The sequence below is a fragment of the Pleurodeles waltl genome, chromosome 10 (assembly GCF_031143425.1).
Source record: "Pleurodeles waltl isolate 20211129_DDA chromosome 10, aPleWal1.hap1.20221129, whole genome shotgun sequence".
NCBI classification, from domain to species: domain Eukaryota; kingdom Metazoa; phylum Chordata; class Amphibia; order Caudata; family Salamandridae; genus Pleurodeles; species Pleurodeles waltl.
Window position 1 is genome coordinate 296,527,121 of NC_090449.1, and position 19,927 is coordinate 296,547,047.

The window sequence follows — 19,927 nt, forward strand, 5'->3', positions numbered from 1 at the left end:
GCAGGAAGGTGCCCCTCTATGTACAAAAACAATCCTTTTTGCAACACAGACATCCTTACACCATAGTGCAAGTGTGTCTGCATTGGCGCTAGGCAGCACACAGTGTATTAGCGCAGAGAGAGAGCAGACGTTTGTTATATTAGAAGGTATAGTGCATTTCCGCTCTCTCCATTTGACGTAGCGCAGCAAGGTCGCCCGCTGCTTTGCATTGCATCAAATCTTTGTAAATCTGGCCCCAACTTTGTGATTCTAGGCTTCAGGCGGGGTCCATTATCAAAGACCTGCAAAGAGTGAAAGCTTCTCTAGTGGGTTTGTCGAATTCCAGATAACTCCACACTTCTGTTTACATAACTAACAGGAGGTGTGGAAAATACTCATCTCATTCCCTTTTTTCTGCAGAGGCAAGTCCCATATTTGGGGCTAAGGAATTCTACCTGGGAGTGGCCGACCAAAAGGAAGGGGCAGTTCTCATTAGATGGTCAATTTCTCTGATCAAACTCATAATGTTCTTCAGAGACAGAGGGGAGGAAAGACGTCATTGATGAGGATACTAGGTAGCTGAGAAGCAGCCAAGGGAAACATAGGGAAAAGGAAACAAACAAAGAAAAAAGAAAGCAAGGAAGAATGAAAGAAAGAAAGAAAGAAAGAAAGAAAGAAAGAAAGAAAGAAAGAAAGAAAGAAAGAAAGAAAGAAAGCATGTTCTACAATGGTTCATCATCAGCAAAGTCATACAAGCAGATCTCTCTCAGATAGCCTCCCCTGATATGCCTAGTTCGATCTTCCAACAACAGCAACCCAGCTCTAGCTCAAGTTAGAAACAAATATCCAAGTCAATAATAGAACACAAGGCATGAATATCAAAAATAAACATTTATTTACACAGAGCAAGAATTAGAAATGTTGCAGTGATGGTCTTGGTGCATTGAATAGTCAGAGCAGAATATAAACAATGAAAGAAGCTATAATGAACAAAATGCACCTTAGCAGTGTGCAACGTTCTGGAATCCCATTTTCCTCTCTTACTTCATGTGATCGTGGAGTCAAAATTAAGGTGAAAGTGCAGTTTTTCTGTCTCCGGGCACTTAATCCTAAACGTCTTGTTTCTTTTGTCACACTAAACTGAACTCTTACCTTTTTACCCCCCTTTATACTGAGCCGTGGTAGTCCATCCTGCCATCATTCTTGCAGGGGATTTGTCAGAGTTTGCCCTGTGAAAGCAATTTCTTCTTTGAGCTCCTTGTTCTGAGCATTTTTTCATGGATTGCCTTGACCCTCCGTTCCGAGTGACTGTGACATTGATTGGGCGAACCCTCTGTTCTGAGTGACTATGGTGTGGATTCTCTGGTTTCCCTGTTCTGCGGAACAATGGAATAAATTCTATGGTCCCCTTTTATGAGTGACTGTGACATTAACTGCCTTGTTCTCATCTTCATGGTGAATATGACATAGATTGTCAGTTCTCTCGGTTGTGCCTGACTCGAATAGCGTCTCTGATCCCCCTGTTCCAGGTGACTATGGCATGAATCCCACTGTTCTGAGTGACTTTATTCTTAACCTGTAGACTCCCTGGGGGTCACCTGTTCTCAGTGACTAATACATGGAAAGACAGTGGCCTGAGGGACAGCTCTGCGTGACTTTGCAATGGATCTTCTGTCCCTCTTTGTTACGCAAGATTGTACTGAGTTACTAAGATATGAATCTTCTACCTCTGTTTCTGAGAGACTTTGATGTGGATCATCTGGTTCCTTAATTCTGAGTGACGATGATTTGAATTCTCAGAACTCCCATTTCCCTGCGACTTGCGGTTAGTGTACCTGGTGGTAATGATATTACAAGATATGGGAGCATGGGATCTAAGATTATCAGGGCCAACATCTTCCAGGCATGGGCTTCTTCAGCAAACGAATGCATTCTGTAAGAAGTGGTTCACATCAACCAAACTATTTAGTAGAGATCTCAATTACAATGGAATGTAAAAGAAAGGCTGGAGGGGAATACGGTGGCTCAGTAGTAAGTAATAAGCGGATCACCTTGGGTAAGGGGTGTGGCCTCTAAGAGAGGACAATATTAAGTACAGATTACAAAAACATCTCCCATTTAAGATGTGTTTATTACAACATAGGGAGTATATTATTTTGTTCTCCTTCTTGAGGGAGCAACCTACGAGTCACATATGCAAACACAATAGGTATGACTCACAAACTTCACTTTATAATACGTTTTGTACTACTGCAGTAGTACTGCAAAACCTACTACAAAGTGCCAATCACAAACTGCACTTCTTATAGTAACTTACACTTTTGAGTAATTTTACAACTTTTTGGTATTCACATACTGCACTTTGGTAGTAACATATACTTTGCAGTAACTTACATTTTCTTAGTAAGTACCTAATGCAATTATTTTCTATGGTATCATGTTGCAGTATCAGTGGTTAGCCATGTGTAGTATGGGACTTAGTATATAAGTGCAAGTTACTACAAAAGCGCATTTTATGAATTCCAAAAAGTAGTAGTCAAAGGTGTAAACTTACTCAAAAGTGTATTTTTGTGAACCAGGCCCAGTGTATTCAGTCATAATTGGACAACGGTTTTTGGTAAAATCTGGAGTCTACACAGCTCCAGCTAGTGATAGGTGCACTGTTGAAATCCAGCAGCACAAGCAGGCGTGGAGCAGTCAGGAATACAGAACCACAGAGGAACCACACGAGACTGAGTAACCTCACAGAGCAGTCTATAGAGACACATGGGTACCATAGAGGGGTTCAGCATAGCCAGTGACTCACAGGCGTGACTGCTCCATTAGTGTTACTTGACCAGCCTTCGGCCCCTGCTCCCACGCTGTCACTCTCCTGCATCCAGGTTTTCCACTGTTCCATAGTCAGTCACCCCTATTCCTTTACTGCCTTTTATCTGGCTGTCCCTGGTTCTTCACCATCAATCAACCCACTATCCCCTCTCCCTTCCTCACTGTCACTCTCCTTCATCTCCTGCTCCTTCACCATCCCAAGGGCCTCCCTGCTCGCTCATTGTCGTGCTGCCGGTGCTCCTTCAGATAGCCACTGGCTGTGCTTTGTCACAATACTGGCTTGTTGCCCCTACTTGCTCGCTGTTTGCCATTTCATCTGCTTTCCTCTGCCCCTTCATGTCACTCTCACACAGTCCCACACCCCGATCTCTTGACCCGCAGTGCCTGTTCCTTCATTGTCACTTAGCTGAGGTCTCTATTCCCTCCCCGTCAGCCGGCTCACTGCCTACTCCCACCAAGCTGTCTCTTCAGTCCCTGCTCACTTGCTATTGATCAGCTGACTGGCTACATTTGAGTGCCTATAATCATTGTGGAGTGCAGGCCATTACTCTGACTTCCCTACATGTTTGTGTTATGACTCTTGCAGGCCCGATTTCTCTGTAATTCTCTACCACTTTCATGAGCCAATCGCTCACATGAGACAACTCACATGTACAGGTTGCATGAGCTGAACAATGCGGTTGGCTGGCAGGACTTACTATGGCTCATTAGTACTGCCCAAAAGCAGATACCGTTTAGCCAGTACCAGTCAACATTGAGAGTTAGTTAGCGCTCTTGTCCTCGGCTGGGGGTGATTCCTTCCTTTGACCTTCTGGCTTTCACTATTCAATGGGACAGTCAACCATGACACAATCAGACACAAGTTGAGCTGGGTTCAAGTAAGTCTTAGCTGAACTGGTCCTCCTCTAGTGCCTGTCGGCTGAGCTCATTGGCCAGGTCCCGGCTGGCCTGCTGCATCTCCTGTCCACTTTCTGATGTCCAGTTAGCCAGCAGGTCACTGAAGTCTGGTGCACTGGTGTTCAGGAGGCAGGGTGGGGCTGGGGTCGGCTCCTTCCAAAATGAGAGTGGCAACTGCCGCTTGTGCATGGGGATGAGGTGCTCGTATTTCCTGGCCACCCTTGGCCTTTTGTTGTCCTGTCCTTGTGCGACCCTCTGCCTGGTGTACCGCCTGAGGCCGACCTCAAAGAGCTCTGCCAGAGGCCCAAGTGTCCTCGGCCCATCCTGGGAGCAGATGGACTTCAGGATCTGGTGGTTGATCTCCACCGGTGGCGAGAGGGGGCTGTAGGGACCGTCATCGCAGCCACCATTTTGTGCGATCCTCACCAGGTCAGCGTAGTACATCTCCCGCCCAGACTTTGCAGGGGACAAGTAATCCTCATAGATATTGCAGGAGTCTGGATCATCCTCTTTAGACTTCCTCCCAAAGTACCTCTGGATGTCTCGACTGATGAGATCAGAGAAATGAAGGAGCTGACTGGTCATGTCTGCGTCACTGAGCTCAGGGCTAGCTTTGCCAATCGCCATCTCAAGGCTGACAGAGCTGTCATCTGATACCTCATCTTCCATCTCCTCTTCCTCCTCCTCGTCCTCCTCATCCTGCTCCTCTTCGTCAGAGGTCTCCTGGAAGTCCAGTTTCATGGCTTCGATGCTGGTGGGGAGGTAAGGGCGCTGGAAGGCGGCAGGTAGGAGGAGGAACTCAGACATGGTTTGTATCACCCCTGCAGCCATCTTTAGTCACTGATAGTTATGGATGTCACAGTCTGAGGGGACGAAAGTAACAAGGTGATCAGCAGGCAGTTAGGATTCATGATGGTCACATACACACAACACAAATCCAATGTAATTTTTACCTACTGTAAATCACATTAATCTCATTTAAAAGAATAAGGGGCATATTTAAGATCCCCTAGTGCCACCGGAGCATCACTTTTAGTGATGCTCCAGTGGCGCTATGCACAGAACCGTATTTACAAGGTGGCGTTAAGCCACTTTTTGTGGTTGAACGCCACCTTGTAAGTACGGCCCCTTCACACGCAGCACTTTGCATGGAAGGGGGTGCAATGGGTGTTGCTGTGGGCATGCTACAGCAACACCCATTGCATTTTGACGCTGCCCCAGATTTACCAGTTTTCGTAAACCTGAGGCAGCGCCAAAATCTAACGCGACGCCAGGGATGGTGTTCAAGTGGCGCAAACTGGAGAAATGCTTTTGTTTCTCCTTGTTTTTTGCTCTTTCTATGAACAAAATGCCATTTAAGATTATATTTGTGCAGGAAGGTGTTCCTTCCTGCACAAAAACAATCTCCCCCTCACAGCAGCAAATTCAGCGCCGGCACAGGAGGCAACACAGGGGTGCGCCATATTCTATTAAATACGGCGCATCTCTGTGTTATGAAAATGATGGTGCGCAACGGTGCCAAACTTGGGCCCGTATTTATACTTTTTTTAGCGCCGCATTTGCGCCGCTTTTTGGCGCAAAACGGCGCAAACCTACACAATACAATGGCATTTTGCAAGTTTGCGCCGTTTTTGCATCAAAAAACGACGCAAATGCGGCGCAAAAAAAGTATAAATACGGGCCTTGGGATTTTCATTCTCTTAAATCAGGCCCTAAGTGGCTTAGAGCTCACGCTAAGTAAAGACCCTTTTAAACAAACTACAATATGCCTTGGTTAGCACATCAAAATATTCTCTTCTGATTGTCATCGCATAAATAAAATGCACTGCTTGTATTTTTTTAAAGGTAATTGTTTTTGTGTGCTAACACTGATGGATGACAAGCAAACCATTACTTTTTTAAATAAAAGGCAAGCATCACATTGTATTTACTCAGCAGAAAACTTTGGCTGCAGAAAGGAGTCACAATGTCAGGGTAAAACTCCCTGGAAACTGAGGAATTCCCAGGGGAATTAAGGACGATATTTTCGATTCTTCCACTAAACGCTCATTTTTTAAGGGATCTTCAGAGTACACCTCGTAACCCTTGGCAACTACATCTACCTACGATTACCGATGCCCCTGTACTGGTAATTCTAATATCTTCCGTGCAGACAGCAGGCTAATAGCACGCGAAGACACATAGCAGTGCTTAATTCGTGCTTGTTGTTTGAGGGGGTGAAGGAAGATTTCCTCTAGACTGTTAAAAGGGGTGAAATATTTATGAAAAGTTTACAGACTTCATCTAGGAAGGGTGGTTCTGGATAGTTTAATACTTGAATGCAAAAATTAGCAAGTGAAACTGAACTCTTAGCATTTTTCAAAGGGTTTGCAAAATGTGTGGTATGATATTTTTAGTACCATTTGAACTGTTTGGCTGAAATTTATAAATTATGAAGCAGATGGTGGATATGTGGCAAGTGCAGTAATCCATAATATTGTAGGAAATGTTGCTGTTTCAGGATTTTTTAATTGAAGTGGGCCTGCCTATATGCAAGCTTGCTTACTCCACCATATTTTGCTCGAATTCAAATTCTCTGAGGAACTACAAACCTATATCAAAATGCACACTCAAATGGAAGAATCATAAGAGGCCGCTGGACACACAAATGTGCAGAGAAAATACCCGTGTGAGTCTGGGGTGGCCTAAAGGATGATCTGGGGCCTTGATCCTGCTCTAGGCAGCCTGCAATGTAGTCAGCCACAGAATATCCACGGGCGAAGTCCACACCATGAGTGTGTGGGCATCACTCAGTCCAGGATAACTTCTACCTTATGAAATGATCATAATAGTCTCTCTTCCCCCTCTGTACTCCCAAGCCCATCTCTGGCCCTGTCATCGGCCACAAGAATATATTCCTTTCACCAGCGTGACCCTCTCCAGCCTACCCCATGTCCCCTTCCAGTCTCACCTTTCTCAAATGCATAGATATCACATTTGTCAGTTTCAAAACACAGACTGATCAAACCACCAACCTGAGTGACATCCTCCTGGCAGTCAGTGTCTAGATATCCTGCAACCAAATGTCACAGAACAAACTCTCCACTAATCTGCAGCCCTCCCACTGGACCCACTCATGAACCAACAGCACCCTCCATCAGAGACAGCAGAACGCCCAGGGCACGACGGGCAAACTCTGCACTTGTACCAGCAGCCCATTAGTATTGGTATTATTAGCTTTGTTATTGTTGTTATTATCATTATTATTGTTGTTGTCATTATTATTACCCTTGATTGTATAGCAAACTCCACTATCTGTCAGGAATCTATTCGATTAACTGAAGTTAATTATTATCAGGGACACTGGAATTATGCAGCAGGAGAGGGCCAAATTATGCAGCAGAGTTAAGTAAATTATGTGGCAAGAAAAGGCAAATAATGAGACATAATCATTTCGGCGTTTTTAATCTTGGTAACACTGCCTGGGCATTGGTTAAATCGTATTAGTGTCGTTTTAATACCCAAATATAGCAAAAAGCAACAAAAAAGGACCAGTTCAGCTTTGCAAAGGGCTTTTTCATGCACGGCAACACTTCCCTGCATTTTCAGTAACTTTTGGTCCGTTTGAGCTAGAAACAATTGTTTTTGTTAAAATCTGCAGATTATGAAGCAGATAGTGGATTGTGTGGAAAAGGCGGCAAATCTATAATTATGTGACAATCACCATCTCAATGGTGCAAACTTTAACGACCTCAGAAGGAGGAAAGGCTGAGTGGACCCTGCCAAGATTTATACCTGTGACCTCCACCGTACCCAGATATATCTACAATGCATGCAATAATCCACTGTCCTTTCTTAACGACTTGGTCGGGGGAGGGAGGTGGAGTAATTTTCCTTATACCTCTGGACCCAGATAAACCGCTTTCTTTGCTTAACATTACCTAAAATTCCTTGTGATCGCCACCTTTCCCTATTTCTCGTAGACTACTCAAACTCCTCTACTAAGACCTATCATTTACCTCCTTCCCAGGCCCCAGCATGAGTAAAATGCCGCTGGCAGCCCACTCATTCATACACCACTTAAGGAAAACATCTTCGCTGTGCCGAAATCAGCCATCTAGCTGCCCATCACCATATTCACATTTCAGGCCCTGGGCATTCCACATATGGCAGGGCAGGGGAACATAACAGGTTTTCTTTCTAGTTGTATTTTTTATGTACAGCTTAACAAAGCAAGGTACATTTTTGTGTAAGCATAGAAATATAATAAAAATAAAGCTGGTAAAATTAAAATCAAGTTAAGTTTATGACTTGCACACATAAATATAATTTAAACAAAAAACTGATCACGAGAATTGGACAGAATAATTTAACAAATAATCAATCGATTCTAAACAGATACATTTGTATAGTTATGACAAAGCAGTTGGGATAATGCATATGTGCATGCCTGTGTTTACAGGGCCAGATTTACAAAACCTTTGAAATTCCCTTGCGTCACGCAAGGGTTAAGTGAAATTTACTAAGCAATGCAAAGCCACCTGGTGTGGCTATGCATAGCTTAGTAAATGCAGGAAAATGCAAGGTGGCGCAAATCGCTGCTTGCAGTACTCTGCAAGGGAAGGGTGTGTGCATGGCTCCTAGGCAGCAGTCGCGCTCCACTGCAGGGAGAGACCATGAATGCGTCATATCTTAGTAGCTATGGTGCATTCTTGCTCTCTTGCGTCAGTCAGCGAAGCACAGCAAGTTGTCTTGATTTGTGTTGTGTCACATGTGTTGAGTTGTGTTTGCATGCATGGATAGATGTGTGCAAGTGGACAAAATAAGGCACGTTTACACCACATTGAATTGTGCTACATAGACAATGCCCCTTTCCAGCATCATTGCACCTGCATTGCATCCACTCCCAAGATGCTGCTCATGCCAGGTTACACTGGTACCACACAGGCTCTATGACACTGTCGTGGTGCACTGGCACCCCTCATCACCCAGCCCGGCTATGTTTTCAAGGTTCATGCATGATGTGCGGCTCCTGTCCAAATCTGTTTTTAATTCTGGGATTTGTGGTCTTGTTTATACCCTTATAAAACAGGACTACCTGTCCCAGAATTCAAAAACACAACATATGCCTGAGAAGCACATCATAGATGGACCTGAGAAACTTGGCAGCTATGACTTACCTCGGTACTGGTAGACACTTCCCCTGCTGCACCACCTCTGGGTGCATCCCCACAATCCTACTCTGAGTGCACTGTCACTGTGCTATTATTCCAGTGCCACCACTCGCACTGCCTTCCACGCTGCCAAAATGGCCTGCAGTTATCATCTCCAGTGCTGGTTCACAGACAGGCTACCTAGCACCAAACAAGGCCTCTGCGCCATGGTGTGTGATGTCTGTCATAGAATTTATGCTGAAAGAATACCCATCCAGTACAACATCCTATGCCTAGAGAAATTCCAATGCGTTGCACACACTGGAAATGGCTTGTTCGGTCCAGCGCACATGCAAAGTTTGAAAGGTTTGGAGAAATAAAACCATTCCTCCTCCTTAACCTCTGCTGCAAGGATGCGTAGATTTTTTACACTAAAGCTTGTCAAGCTGTCATAATAGATCCAGCTTTGAGTCAAAAACTAGGGAGTTCGTGCTGATCCGCATATTTAAACCCAAGCAATGCCCTCTGCGAGCGCGGTGGTGCAATGCATGGCACTGTGTGCACAGATGAAAGGGCACCTTTACAGCACTAAACCCCGTATGCACTGCAAAGTAAAGGCACTTCCGAGACCTAGCGCCGCTTTGCTTGACTCTGGGCCAGCATAAAGTCTTAGTAACCCCCCCCCCCAACACTTCTTCCCATGCACACACTTTTGACGTTCTTCCACCTGTTGAGCCATACTCAGTCAAATGCTGGTACTCCCGCTCAAACTGCAACCCCAGCGCTTAATTTGTGCTTGTTGTTTCCGGTGCTGAGCACCGGCGCTTATTTTTGAGGGCCGGCACTTATTTTTTTCTGCCTCAAGCATTTGCTGCGAGCAAAAGACACTTATGGGAAAGACGGAGGAAGAGGGAAACGTAAAAGCGTCGTAAAGAGAGAAAGGAGAAAGGAGAAGGGAGAAAGCAGAAAGCTGCAAGCGTGAGCTGAAGGGACAGCGAGGGGTTTTAAATGGATTGAAAAGGCCCGAGATGGCTTCAGGAGTACCTGCCTCAGTACTCCCTGTTCGCACATTTTAATTGCAGCAGCCGCGTGTTTAAAAGGAGGGCTTTGGGCACCGGCACCTTTTTATTTACAAATTAAGCACTGCTGCACCCACTTGCATCGGACGTTATTCACAGGAGTTCCCATACAACATTGTATTAAACTTCTATGCATCTCAGCAGGCACTGCATTCACTCTCCTGGCACTGGACGCATTCTCCTAAAACTGGGCTGACTCTCCATGCACTGCTGTTATTCTTGTGGCCAAGCAATTATACTTTACTCACTCTCCTTGGACTTACTCTTACTCTACTGGTGCTGCGCATACTCTCCTCACGCTATACTTATTCTCCCTGCCCTATATTCACTCCCCTCGCCTTGCATTGTATTGTATTCTTTTGAGAACTGCACTCATTCCCCCTGTACTGTATAACTCTCCCTGCACTGCACTCACTCTTAGCATTGGGCGCCATCTGCTAAATTATACTCGGGCGCATATTTACTCTTGGCTAGCACAGGTCCTGGTGATATGCTGAGTGGAGTTTGTGACACAAATGTCAGGTTCAATTAACGTGCAAAAGGATTTTTTTATAGAAAGTTTTAGTGAGTGCAGGACCAAGTGCATTTGCGTCATATAGCACCACACTCCTGCTAGCCTCTGGAAAGGGGTACAACGGGGCAGAAGCACTGCAAACACCCATAGGATTTTACACCAAGAGGCATCTACTGAAGTTGCAGAGCACGGATTTGCTTAGGTTCCTGGTGCCAAATGAATCCAGGTGCAAACAATGTGCAAGCACAATATCAAGTGGTGGTTCGAAGTGTTACGTGTAATTTCTGGCTGTTGGTGCATAAAGATTTCTATTCATCTGTGCATACAAATTTGATACAGGACGCCCCTCACTTCGGTTTGCTGCCTGTGATTTTTTGCGCACCTCATTGTAAATGTGTCACTGCACAAACTTTTCATTTTGTGTAAAGCAGTGCTGTAGAATTCCACTTAATTTTTTAATACACCTGGACCCTCCGTTCCTTTGACTGCACTCAATTCCTGGCATTGTAAATCCTCCTCTAGCTCGCCCATACTCCTTGTCATTAACCTGTATTTTCTTTCTTGAGATTTCACGTGCACCCTCAGAGTACCTGTTTAGTCCTGAGAAGTGTCAGAACGCTCTTGCAGACCGCTTGGTATCTGATAGTGCCTGCCAGTGCTTAATTTGTAAAGAAAAACGTGCCGGTGCTCAAAGCCCTCCTCTTAAACATTCGGCTGCTGCATTTAAATGTGCGAGTAAGGAATACTGAGGGAGCGTAATCCTGAAGCCACCTCGGGCCCCTTTAGTTTTAAAGCCACTCGCTGCCCCTTCAGCTCACTCTTGTAGTTTTTTGCTTTCTCCCATTGTGACGCTTTTCCGTTTTTCTCTTCCTCCGTCTTTCCCATTTGTCTTTTGCTCACAGTAAATGCTTGGGGCAGAACAATAAGCCCCGGCCCTGAAAAATAAGTGCTGGTGCTCAGCACCGGAAACAACAAGCACAAATTAAGCACTGGTGCCTGCCTATTTAAAGTTTTGCCCTGAATGATACCAGCCTACGTTAACAGCCTTGCCAGGCCAATGTCTGAAAACTTTCACACTTGGGGAAACAATAGGGGCCAAATTAGGGCCTGAATTATGAAAAGTTAGCACCGCATTTGCGTCATTTTTTGACGCAAAAGTGACACAAAGTAACAAAATATAATTACATTTTATGTGTACGCCTCTTTTGTGTCAAAAAACGACGCAAAGGTGGCGGTAACTTATCATAAATCAGGCCCTTAGTGAGAAGTCATGCAACGCAGTGCAGCAACTAAAGTAGCTGTGCTGGGTTGTGTGAAAGGGAGAGAGCGGAAAAGAATCATGTCTACTAAGAAGTGGCAGTGTTATCCCTTCTCGCTGTGCTGGTACACTTTTGGCAGCCATGCGCCAATACAGCCAGGTTTCTTTAAGAAAAACTGCATCAGGTTTATAGTCTATTAAAAAATTAACAACTTCTTGGTGATGAGCCCCCAGGGTCCAACAGTTAAACTAAAAAAGTGGTAATTTACTTGCCTGAGATTCTCAGGGCAAGCAACAACGGAAGTACCATTTGCTGCATTCTGATAGCCATAATTTTACCCGCAGGGAAGGCAGTCCTGTAAGTTGTGATGCAGATCCAGGCTAAACATACAGGGGCATATTTATGGGCCGCTTGCATCTCCGTTGAATCACTTTTTGTAATGCAACAGCATCCCAAACCTTGCACTCATATCTATGAGGCCACGCAAAGCCACTTTGCGTGGCTTTAAATAGCCTCATAGATATGGATTATTTTTGTCCAGGAAGGTGCCGCTTCCTCCACAAAAACGATCCTGGCACCCTTACACCACGGTGCCAGTGTAGTGAGAAAGGACAGGAATGCACAGTATGCCCTCCATATGGCAGTGACTTGCTACCCGGCCCTTCTCCAAAAGCCCATAAATCTGGGCCACAGTCTGGTGGTATTACCAGGCAGAGAGAGCAAAGCTGATCACTCAAGTAATTCTCTATGGCAGGTCAGTGCCAGAGTTATTGGCCCCACATGGACTCATTTAGGGGTCACCAGGGGTCGCAGCTGCGAACGACCCCCTAGCTTGCCTCGTGGGCACCCAACCCCGCCTTTGCGACCTCCAGCCTCAGAAGTGGCGAAGTCAGTTCCTGGATTAAAGTGGCGGCTCATATTTTTTTTTAAAAAGTCTTTAAATGTATGTTGTGGGCGTGGTTGCAGATGGCCGTGTGTTTACGCGAGAGAGTGTGTGTAGGTGTGTGCATGTATGTAAGCACATGTGAGAGTGAAATTTAAGGACTAAAGGCTCGTCATGGGCGTGCGATGCCGCTCCAGCTACCCCTGGCATTTTGGTGAATTGGCGTTAATACCCTGAGCCCGCTCGGGTGCTGAGGGGAGGAGAGGAAGGCGCACGGGCCTGGCATTGCAAAACAGGGGGCAAGGTAGTTCAAGTCATTTTCTCAAACACGTTTGTCGTAGTAGTGGAGGGACGCGTGGAGGACGAAATTGACAATTAATTATGACTCGAGTCAAGCCAATGGGCCTGCAGTTTACGAAACTTGTTTTCTTTCTTTGTCGCTTTCAAAGGAGTGTTTATGTCCTAGACCTATGTGCAATAGGAAACCACCCTACTGAATACCGATGGTGTCGGCTCAGACCTTCATCCTTTCAAGGCGATAAAGTGAACAAGGGGCGCACTAGCATGTCTTCCGTTTGGATGGTACATCCTCTGTCTTGGGGATCTTAATGCTTTTATCATCTTTTTTTTTGGCGGTTTTACATAGTGCGAACTCGACCCGAAGGTATTGGCGCGCTTTACATTAGCACCACACAAGGACACATTCATGTTTTTGGAGACACGGGAGATGAAGTGATTTGCCCAGAATCACGGGATGATGAGCAGACACAGAGTCTCGAACCTGGTTCCACAGCTCCAAAGTCAGCCCTTAGCCACACCCTCCCATTTAGCTGAATGACCCTAAAGCCCCTTTGTTTCAGGCTGGTGCCTTTGGGGGCGTTAGGCCAATAAAGTCGAATTCTCTGTAGGCTGCTAGCACGCTTTAAACCTGCTTCTTAGGGCACAGACTTGATCAGAGCTTGAAAAGGAAAAATAGAAGTTCAGGTACTCTGCCCCCGAGTACCTGCTTGTTTCTGAGAAGTGCCGGTACTCTCCAATTAAAGGTATAACGTTTTCCTTGGGAAGTGCAGGTACTCTCAAACAAAAAAGTACAGGTAATCAGTACTGGACAGTACCGGCCCATTTAAAGCACTGGGAAGGATAAAGACTCCGGCTCAAGGAGATATTCATTGATTGTATAGCGCTTTTCCTCAAAGCGCGTAGTGTAGCGCTGAGCCTTTAGCATAACAATAATTATGATATTACTATCATTATTAATAAACAACACTGAAATGGGAAGAGGAAAGGATGCGAAGAGCATGCCGGGATTTGCACCTGAGACTTGTCACTTCTTACTCTCTGTATGGCACAGCGCTTGGACGTAACTCCTCCATGTATCTGATTTGAGACTCAGAGATTTTGGCCAGGATCACACAATTTGGTCAAGTATGGAGCCGGGATTAGGGGCCAAGACGTGTCTACATTCAATCATTTAAAAACATATGTCCTCGAATTAAATATTTCCTTTGAGGAAACGTAGCCCAACTTGTCCCAACCCTTTACCAGGACTTTGACTTTGGGTGACACAACGCATGCTCTCCCCTGAGGGGACCCCACACTAACACCCCCTTACCTGTGGCTGATCAAGTCAGGGCCCTCTGGGAAAGACTGCGGTACCTCTCCCCGTGCCCCAGAGAAACGCGTATTTATACAAGACCTCTGAGCCGGCGGCTGACAAATATTTGAGGGCCATATTGTCACAGCCAGCTTGGCAAACAGAGCCGGGCTCACTGTTTGCACCCAGCAACGGGGGAAGATGGGACAAGGCAGCGGCTGGGGCGGGCTGCTGGCCTCGCCTTAATGGCCCCTCTCCGGGAGACACTCGAGTGCTGTTCCCAAACATTCAGCTGTTAGACCGGGAGCCCCAGATGCCACCCGGCCCCGGCCCTTGTGGCGAGCACGCTTATCGCCACCGTGGACTTCAGGCCCTATCGCCCTTGCTCAAATAGGCGTAAAATTAAATTTCATGCTATTTTGACTACTGGAGTAGGCATCTTGAAAAGGAACATACAGTAATGCTTATCAAACAGAGCTTGTGTAAACAGGACACCTGATCGTAATGGGCAAAGATGTCCACCGGGGAATTGGGCCTTTCCTGATAAAATAACAGTGTGCGGCTAAATACACAGAGCAATTACTGCCAGCACCCAGAAGGGGCTCCAGTAACTACTACATAGGCAAAAATTCACCCATCTGTATATACCACCTACAAACCAACCACCCACTAACCACGGGTTCACAAACACTCTGGGCCTCATTTACGATGCACCAGCAGCACACTGCGCCACTGTAGTGTCATTTTTTTGGACGCTCCGGTGGCACAGCGTGGCAGCACATATTTATAAGACCACGCAAAGCCACCTTGCTTGGCTATTCACGGCCCTGTAAATATGGCCCCCTTTCACGCATAACTCTGCAGGAAAGGGGCGTTCCGTGGGTGTTGCTGTGGGTGTTCCCACGCGACACCCACGAAACCTAACAGAATCTGACGCATTCACAGATTTACAAGGCTGGGAATGCGTCAGATTTTAACGCCAACTTAGCGGTGGCATTAACGTTGCACAATGGAGAGAAATAATATTATTTCTCCCCGGTTTTTCCTCAGCGGAAAACGCCGTTAATGATTGTTTATGTGCAGGAAGGTGTCCCTTCCTACACATAAACAGTCATCCCTGCAACGCAGGCATCCTTACACAAAGGCGCAAGGTTGCCTGCATTGGGGCAAGGGTGCCTGTGTTGCCGCTAGGCAGCAGTTTGTGCACCAGCGCAGAGGAAAGTAAAGAAACGTGTTGTATTTCTGTAAATATGATGCATCACGCACTTTAAAAATGATGTAGCGCAGTGCAGCAAGCTGGCTTGCAGCGCCACGCTGCGTTATTTCCTTGTAAATGAGGCCCTCTGTGCGCAAACTGTCCATCCAAAAACCTTTCATTTACACTCTGTCCACAAACCATCCCTCTACAATCTGCCTACAATCTAACCCCAACAATCCATCCTTTAACTACTCATCTACAAATTATATACAAGACTACAAAACAATCCATACAAAAATATCAATTGACAACTATTCACCGACTAACAATCTAGTCACAAATTCTCAATCCACAAACTATTCGTCTACAAACCGTTCATTTACAAAATATCGGAAAACCATCCATCAACAAACAATCCATCAACAGGGGCCAACTATTCAACTATTCATCTATATTTAATCCATCTCAACACTTTACATCTACAAACTATTCATCTTCAAATATATATCTGTCTATAAAGTAGTGATCTATGCACCAGCCAACTACAAACTATTACTCAAACTACTCATCTACAAATTATCCACAACAAATCATTCAGAAATATCTACACAAACTATCCACCAACTAAAAGTCTATTAATACATTTCACATACACAAACTTTCCATCAGCAAAATACCCAGAAACCATTGTCAAAAAACACACTTCTCAGGGACCAACTGTTTATCCATAATCAATCCATCTACACACTTTCCTCCAACAAACTATTCACCTTCAAATATTAATATATTTATAAACTAGTCACCTACGTATCATCAATCTGCAAGGTATCAATCAGTCCATCACAAACTGTCCATCTACAAATAACCTATCTACTCACACTATTAAATAAACTGTCAACAACCTATCCAACTATAAACAATCCATCCTCAAACTATTCATCTACAAATTACCTACAGCAAACTAACAATCAATTCACAAATGTTTATCTTCAGATTAGCCATCAGCTAACAGTTTATCCATAAATTATGCATCAGCAAGCTATCCATCTATAAACAGTTCACCTACAAAATATTGATAAATCATCTATCAACAACCAGTTCATCTACTCATGATTCACAGACAAACTATCCATGATTAATCAATCTGCTTTCATCTACCTGCTATCCATCTACAAACTAGACACATTTGAATATTTATAAACTAGCCATCCATGCACTATTCATCACCAACCTATTGATCGGTCAATTGGCAAACTGGTCCTCCCTACACACACTATGAACTATGAACCTCCCAACCACAAACAGTCCATCACTACTCATCCTCAAGTTATCCACAACAAATTACCAACCAATCCAATTGCAATTATCTATGCAGAAACGGTCCACCCGCTACCATCTATCCACAAAAATCTATACATCTACAAACCAACCACCAACAACCATTCATCTATGCACCATCAATGGACAACTATCCATCGTTAGTCAATCCATTTACACCATAACCATCTGTAAACTCTCCATCTTCAAAGTATATATACCTACAAGGTACTTATCTACCAACCACCCATCTACAAACTATCAATCAGTCAATTTACAAATTGTTCTGCTGCAAATACCCAACTTACATACACTATTCATCCACAAACTATCTACAAATTATCCATCCCCATAGTATACTATCAAACAATCTCTTTACACATGATTCATTAACTATTAACCCATCCTCAAATTTCTCATCTACCAACTGTTAGTTTACAAACTATTAATAAGTCCATCTCCAAACAATAGCTGTGAACAAATCCAGTCTACACACTAAGCATCCACATGCAATGCATCTGGAAAATCCAGCCACAAGCTGTCCATTTTAAACTATAGCCACTTGCAAACAGCTAATATATAAACTATCTCTGTACAAACTGTCATTCAATCCATAGGCACACGATTACCCATTAACAATTGATCTACAAATTAGATTTCTAAGAACTATCCTAGATACAAACAACCCACCTGCAATAGATGTACTAACTGTGCATATACAAATGTAGTGCCAAAAGTTCACAACTGTTTGTCACACCTGTCCCAGTAAGCATCTATTCAATACTCTCTTCAGAGTAGCCTCCTCACTATTGAACGTATTCTGTAGCCCCTAGTCCAGGAGACCACTCAGATGCTAGTGTCAGTGTTTCTTCAGCAGTATGCTAGGCTGCTGCTAGGTGTCCTTTTTGTTGCACAGCAGGTGGTACGTCCTGTTAAAATACCCGCAGCTTCCCATAAAGTGGACCCCTTTCCTCTAACCTCAAGTGTGTAGTACAAAACATATGTTGAATGAATCTGTCCTTTTGAAAGGGATGAGTGCCTGCAAAGGTAGGAGATGAGGCCATCCCCTTCGGCTTATCCCCGCCTTGGTTCTCCCAGTCTGACTTGGCTGGGTTGAATACACAAAACATTTGCCCAGCCAGCACTCTCTAAAAAGTATGAGAAGAAGCCTGCAGCGTTTTCCTTCTATAGAAAGGAAGGAACTCATATTAGGAGTTATTTTTCTCTCGTGTAATCTGGGAGTTGGAATATACAAAAAACTGTTTCCAAGGCTCAGCCACTGAGAAAAGCCTGCACATTGGTTCTCTCCCAAATAACTGGAACCCTAAACTTTTAAATTTGATACATTGCTTTTTGGAGCTGAATTCCTGTAAAGCTCTTCCAAGAATCTAATAAATAACATCAACCTGACCTTCAGGGTCCTGCAGCACACTCCGTATTCTGTAAATTGCCTGTTTCCTGTAGGCTAGGAAAAAATACTAAAAGCTCCACCGGATGCCCCTCTGTAGTGCCTCCCTGTCTCTGGAAGCGAATAGCCTTGTCATCTAAGTGAGACCGCTAGAAGTCCCTCTCAAGATCACTTTGCTGCACAATGAAAGTTTTTCAACTGCACTGCTATTTGTAGATCATGAGGTATCAGTTTGGTAGTCTGTTTTTGAACATGACTATTAGGAACTGGGACAAACAGACTTTTCTTCAATTCTAATATAAACACTTGGAGTCTGGACCGGTTTATGAAAGACTGAAAAAACCTAAAACCTTGGAGTGGGAGAGGTAATAACCCAGAGCCTGGCTGTTATATTAGACTCAAAGTCCCCATCATTATTGCAGTGCATCATACTCCAAGACACCTCTAGGCTCACATGTTCAAAGCTTGCAGCACCAACGACAGCTTGGGAGATATACACGGTGCTGATCTCTCATAGAATATCATTGCCCCATTACAGCCTTTCAGAGCTCTTAGGTCGAAAGGAACAGTGTAACACCGCACTAACAAGAAAACTATTTTCAACAATATTAGTTCAACAGAGGGAGTCAGAGGCTTCAAGTCTTCAGAATTCTTCATTTTTACTGGATTCTTACTCTATGGTGCCTAGTGAGTGCGGTGTCTGGGTAAAGTAATAACTCTAGTTTACTTGAAGTTGGTGTGTATTGTGTGTGTGTTAAGGTCATGGCGTTTCATACTATCTGTAACTAATCCTTTGTACCAACTCCTATGAGCTAGGCCTCGATCCATTGAGTCAAGTGGGGTTTGATGACCTAACAACCGATACTTAACCATGTACCCAGCATCCTGTCCTGGTCAGGATGGAACATGAAATTTCACATTCAATACAAGTAGGTAATCCCTACAACTTCAGATCCTGTAAAAAGGAAGTCACTGTGTGAAGGGTTAAAAGTTCCTTGGCACAGTGTCCACTTGAGACTCTGCTCCTCATTTTGATATTCTGACAGCCCCACTACGTTTTCTGCTGCAAGAGAACAATGTCAAAAGGCTTTTAACATTCTATATTATTATAGCATGTTGCACTCCAATGGAATGCTACACTCTGGTGGGTTTTCGGGACCACCCAAAGTGGTACGCCTTTTAAGATAGATGGATACTGCCCCAATGACCAGTCTATGACATTACCATTGGTTGGTGGCAGCTGGTAATGGCGGTGTAGGAACAGACCATTTTACCTGCAGCTAGTGGGAAGGCTGTCTACTGGCTCTCAACGATAGATCTATGTTGTATGCTATGGCTAGTTACCATTCGAGTGGTTGTCAGCGGCACGTGCTTGCACTTGCTTGAATAACATGTGCAGTGGTATACCTATGCTCCGGTCTGGCCAGCTCTTCCGTAGCGCATATAGTTGTCTAATGTTGTAAGGGGTTAGTGGTAGCCAGAGCTGGCTACCTTTCCTCTCCCTGCATGATCTCTTGTGCTCCAACTTGAGTTCTTTGTGAACCCGAGTTGGGTGTCTAGCTTTGGCGGACCTTTTGTCGCAGCATTGTCACTGCCTATCTTTTCACTCAAAGCACTTGGCACACCTTTGCAGGGATAGGTGAAGACCAGAGACACCCAGCTGTCTGTCTGCTCAGTTGACCTCTGGGGTCCTGTGCATGCAACACCCATGGTCTGTTTGCTTTGTCCTGTGTTTGCCAGATGACCACCAGAGGCCCGTGTCTTTGAATCTCGCGTCACAGCATCATGTTTAATGCCTGATGATAATGAGGGACTCAAGTGTCTGAACCCTGAAATGC

The 19,927-nt window shown here is 44.7% G+C and overlaps 1 protein-coding gene across 1 annotated transcript; it reads right to left on the bottom strand.

Moving 5' to 3' along the window:
• Window positions 1-855: 855 nt before the first annotated feature.
• PERCC1 (proline and glutamate rich with coiled coil 1) lies at window positions 856-14,240 on the bottom strand. Its single transcript, XM_069210447.1, has 2 exons — window positions 14,185-14,240; window positions 856-4,568 (listed from the first exon to the last, which is right to left on the bottom strand). The coding sequence occupies exon 2, from the start codon at window positions 4,534-4,536 to the stop codon at window positions 3,694-3,696; it is 843 nt and encodes a 280-aa protein (XP_069066548.1). The 5' UTR covers window positions 4,537-4,568; window positions 14,185-14,240; the 3' UTR covers window positions 856-3,693.
• Between the last annotated feature and the right edge of the window lie 5,687 nt (window positions 14,241-19,927).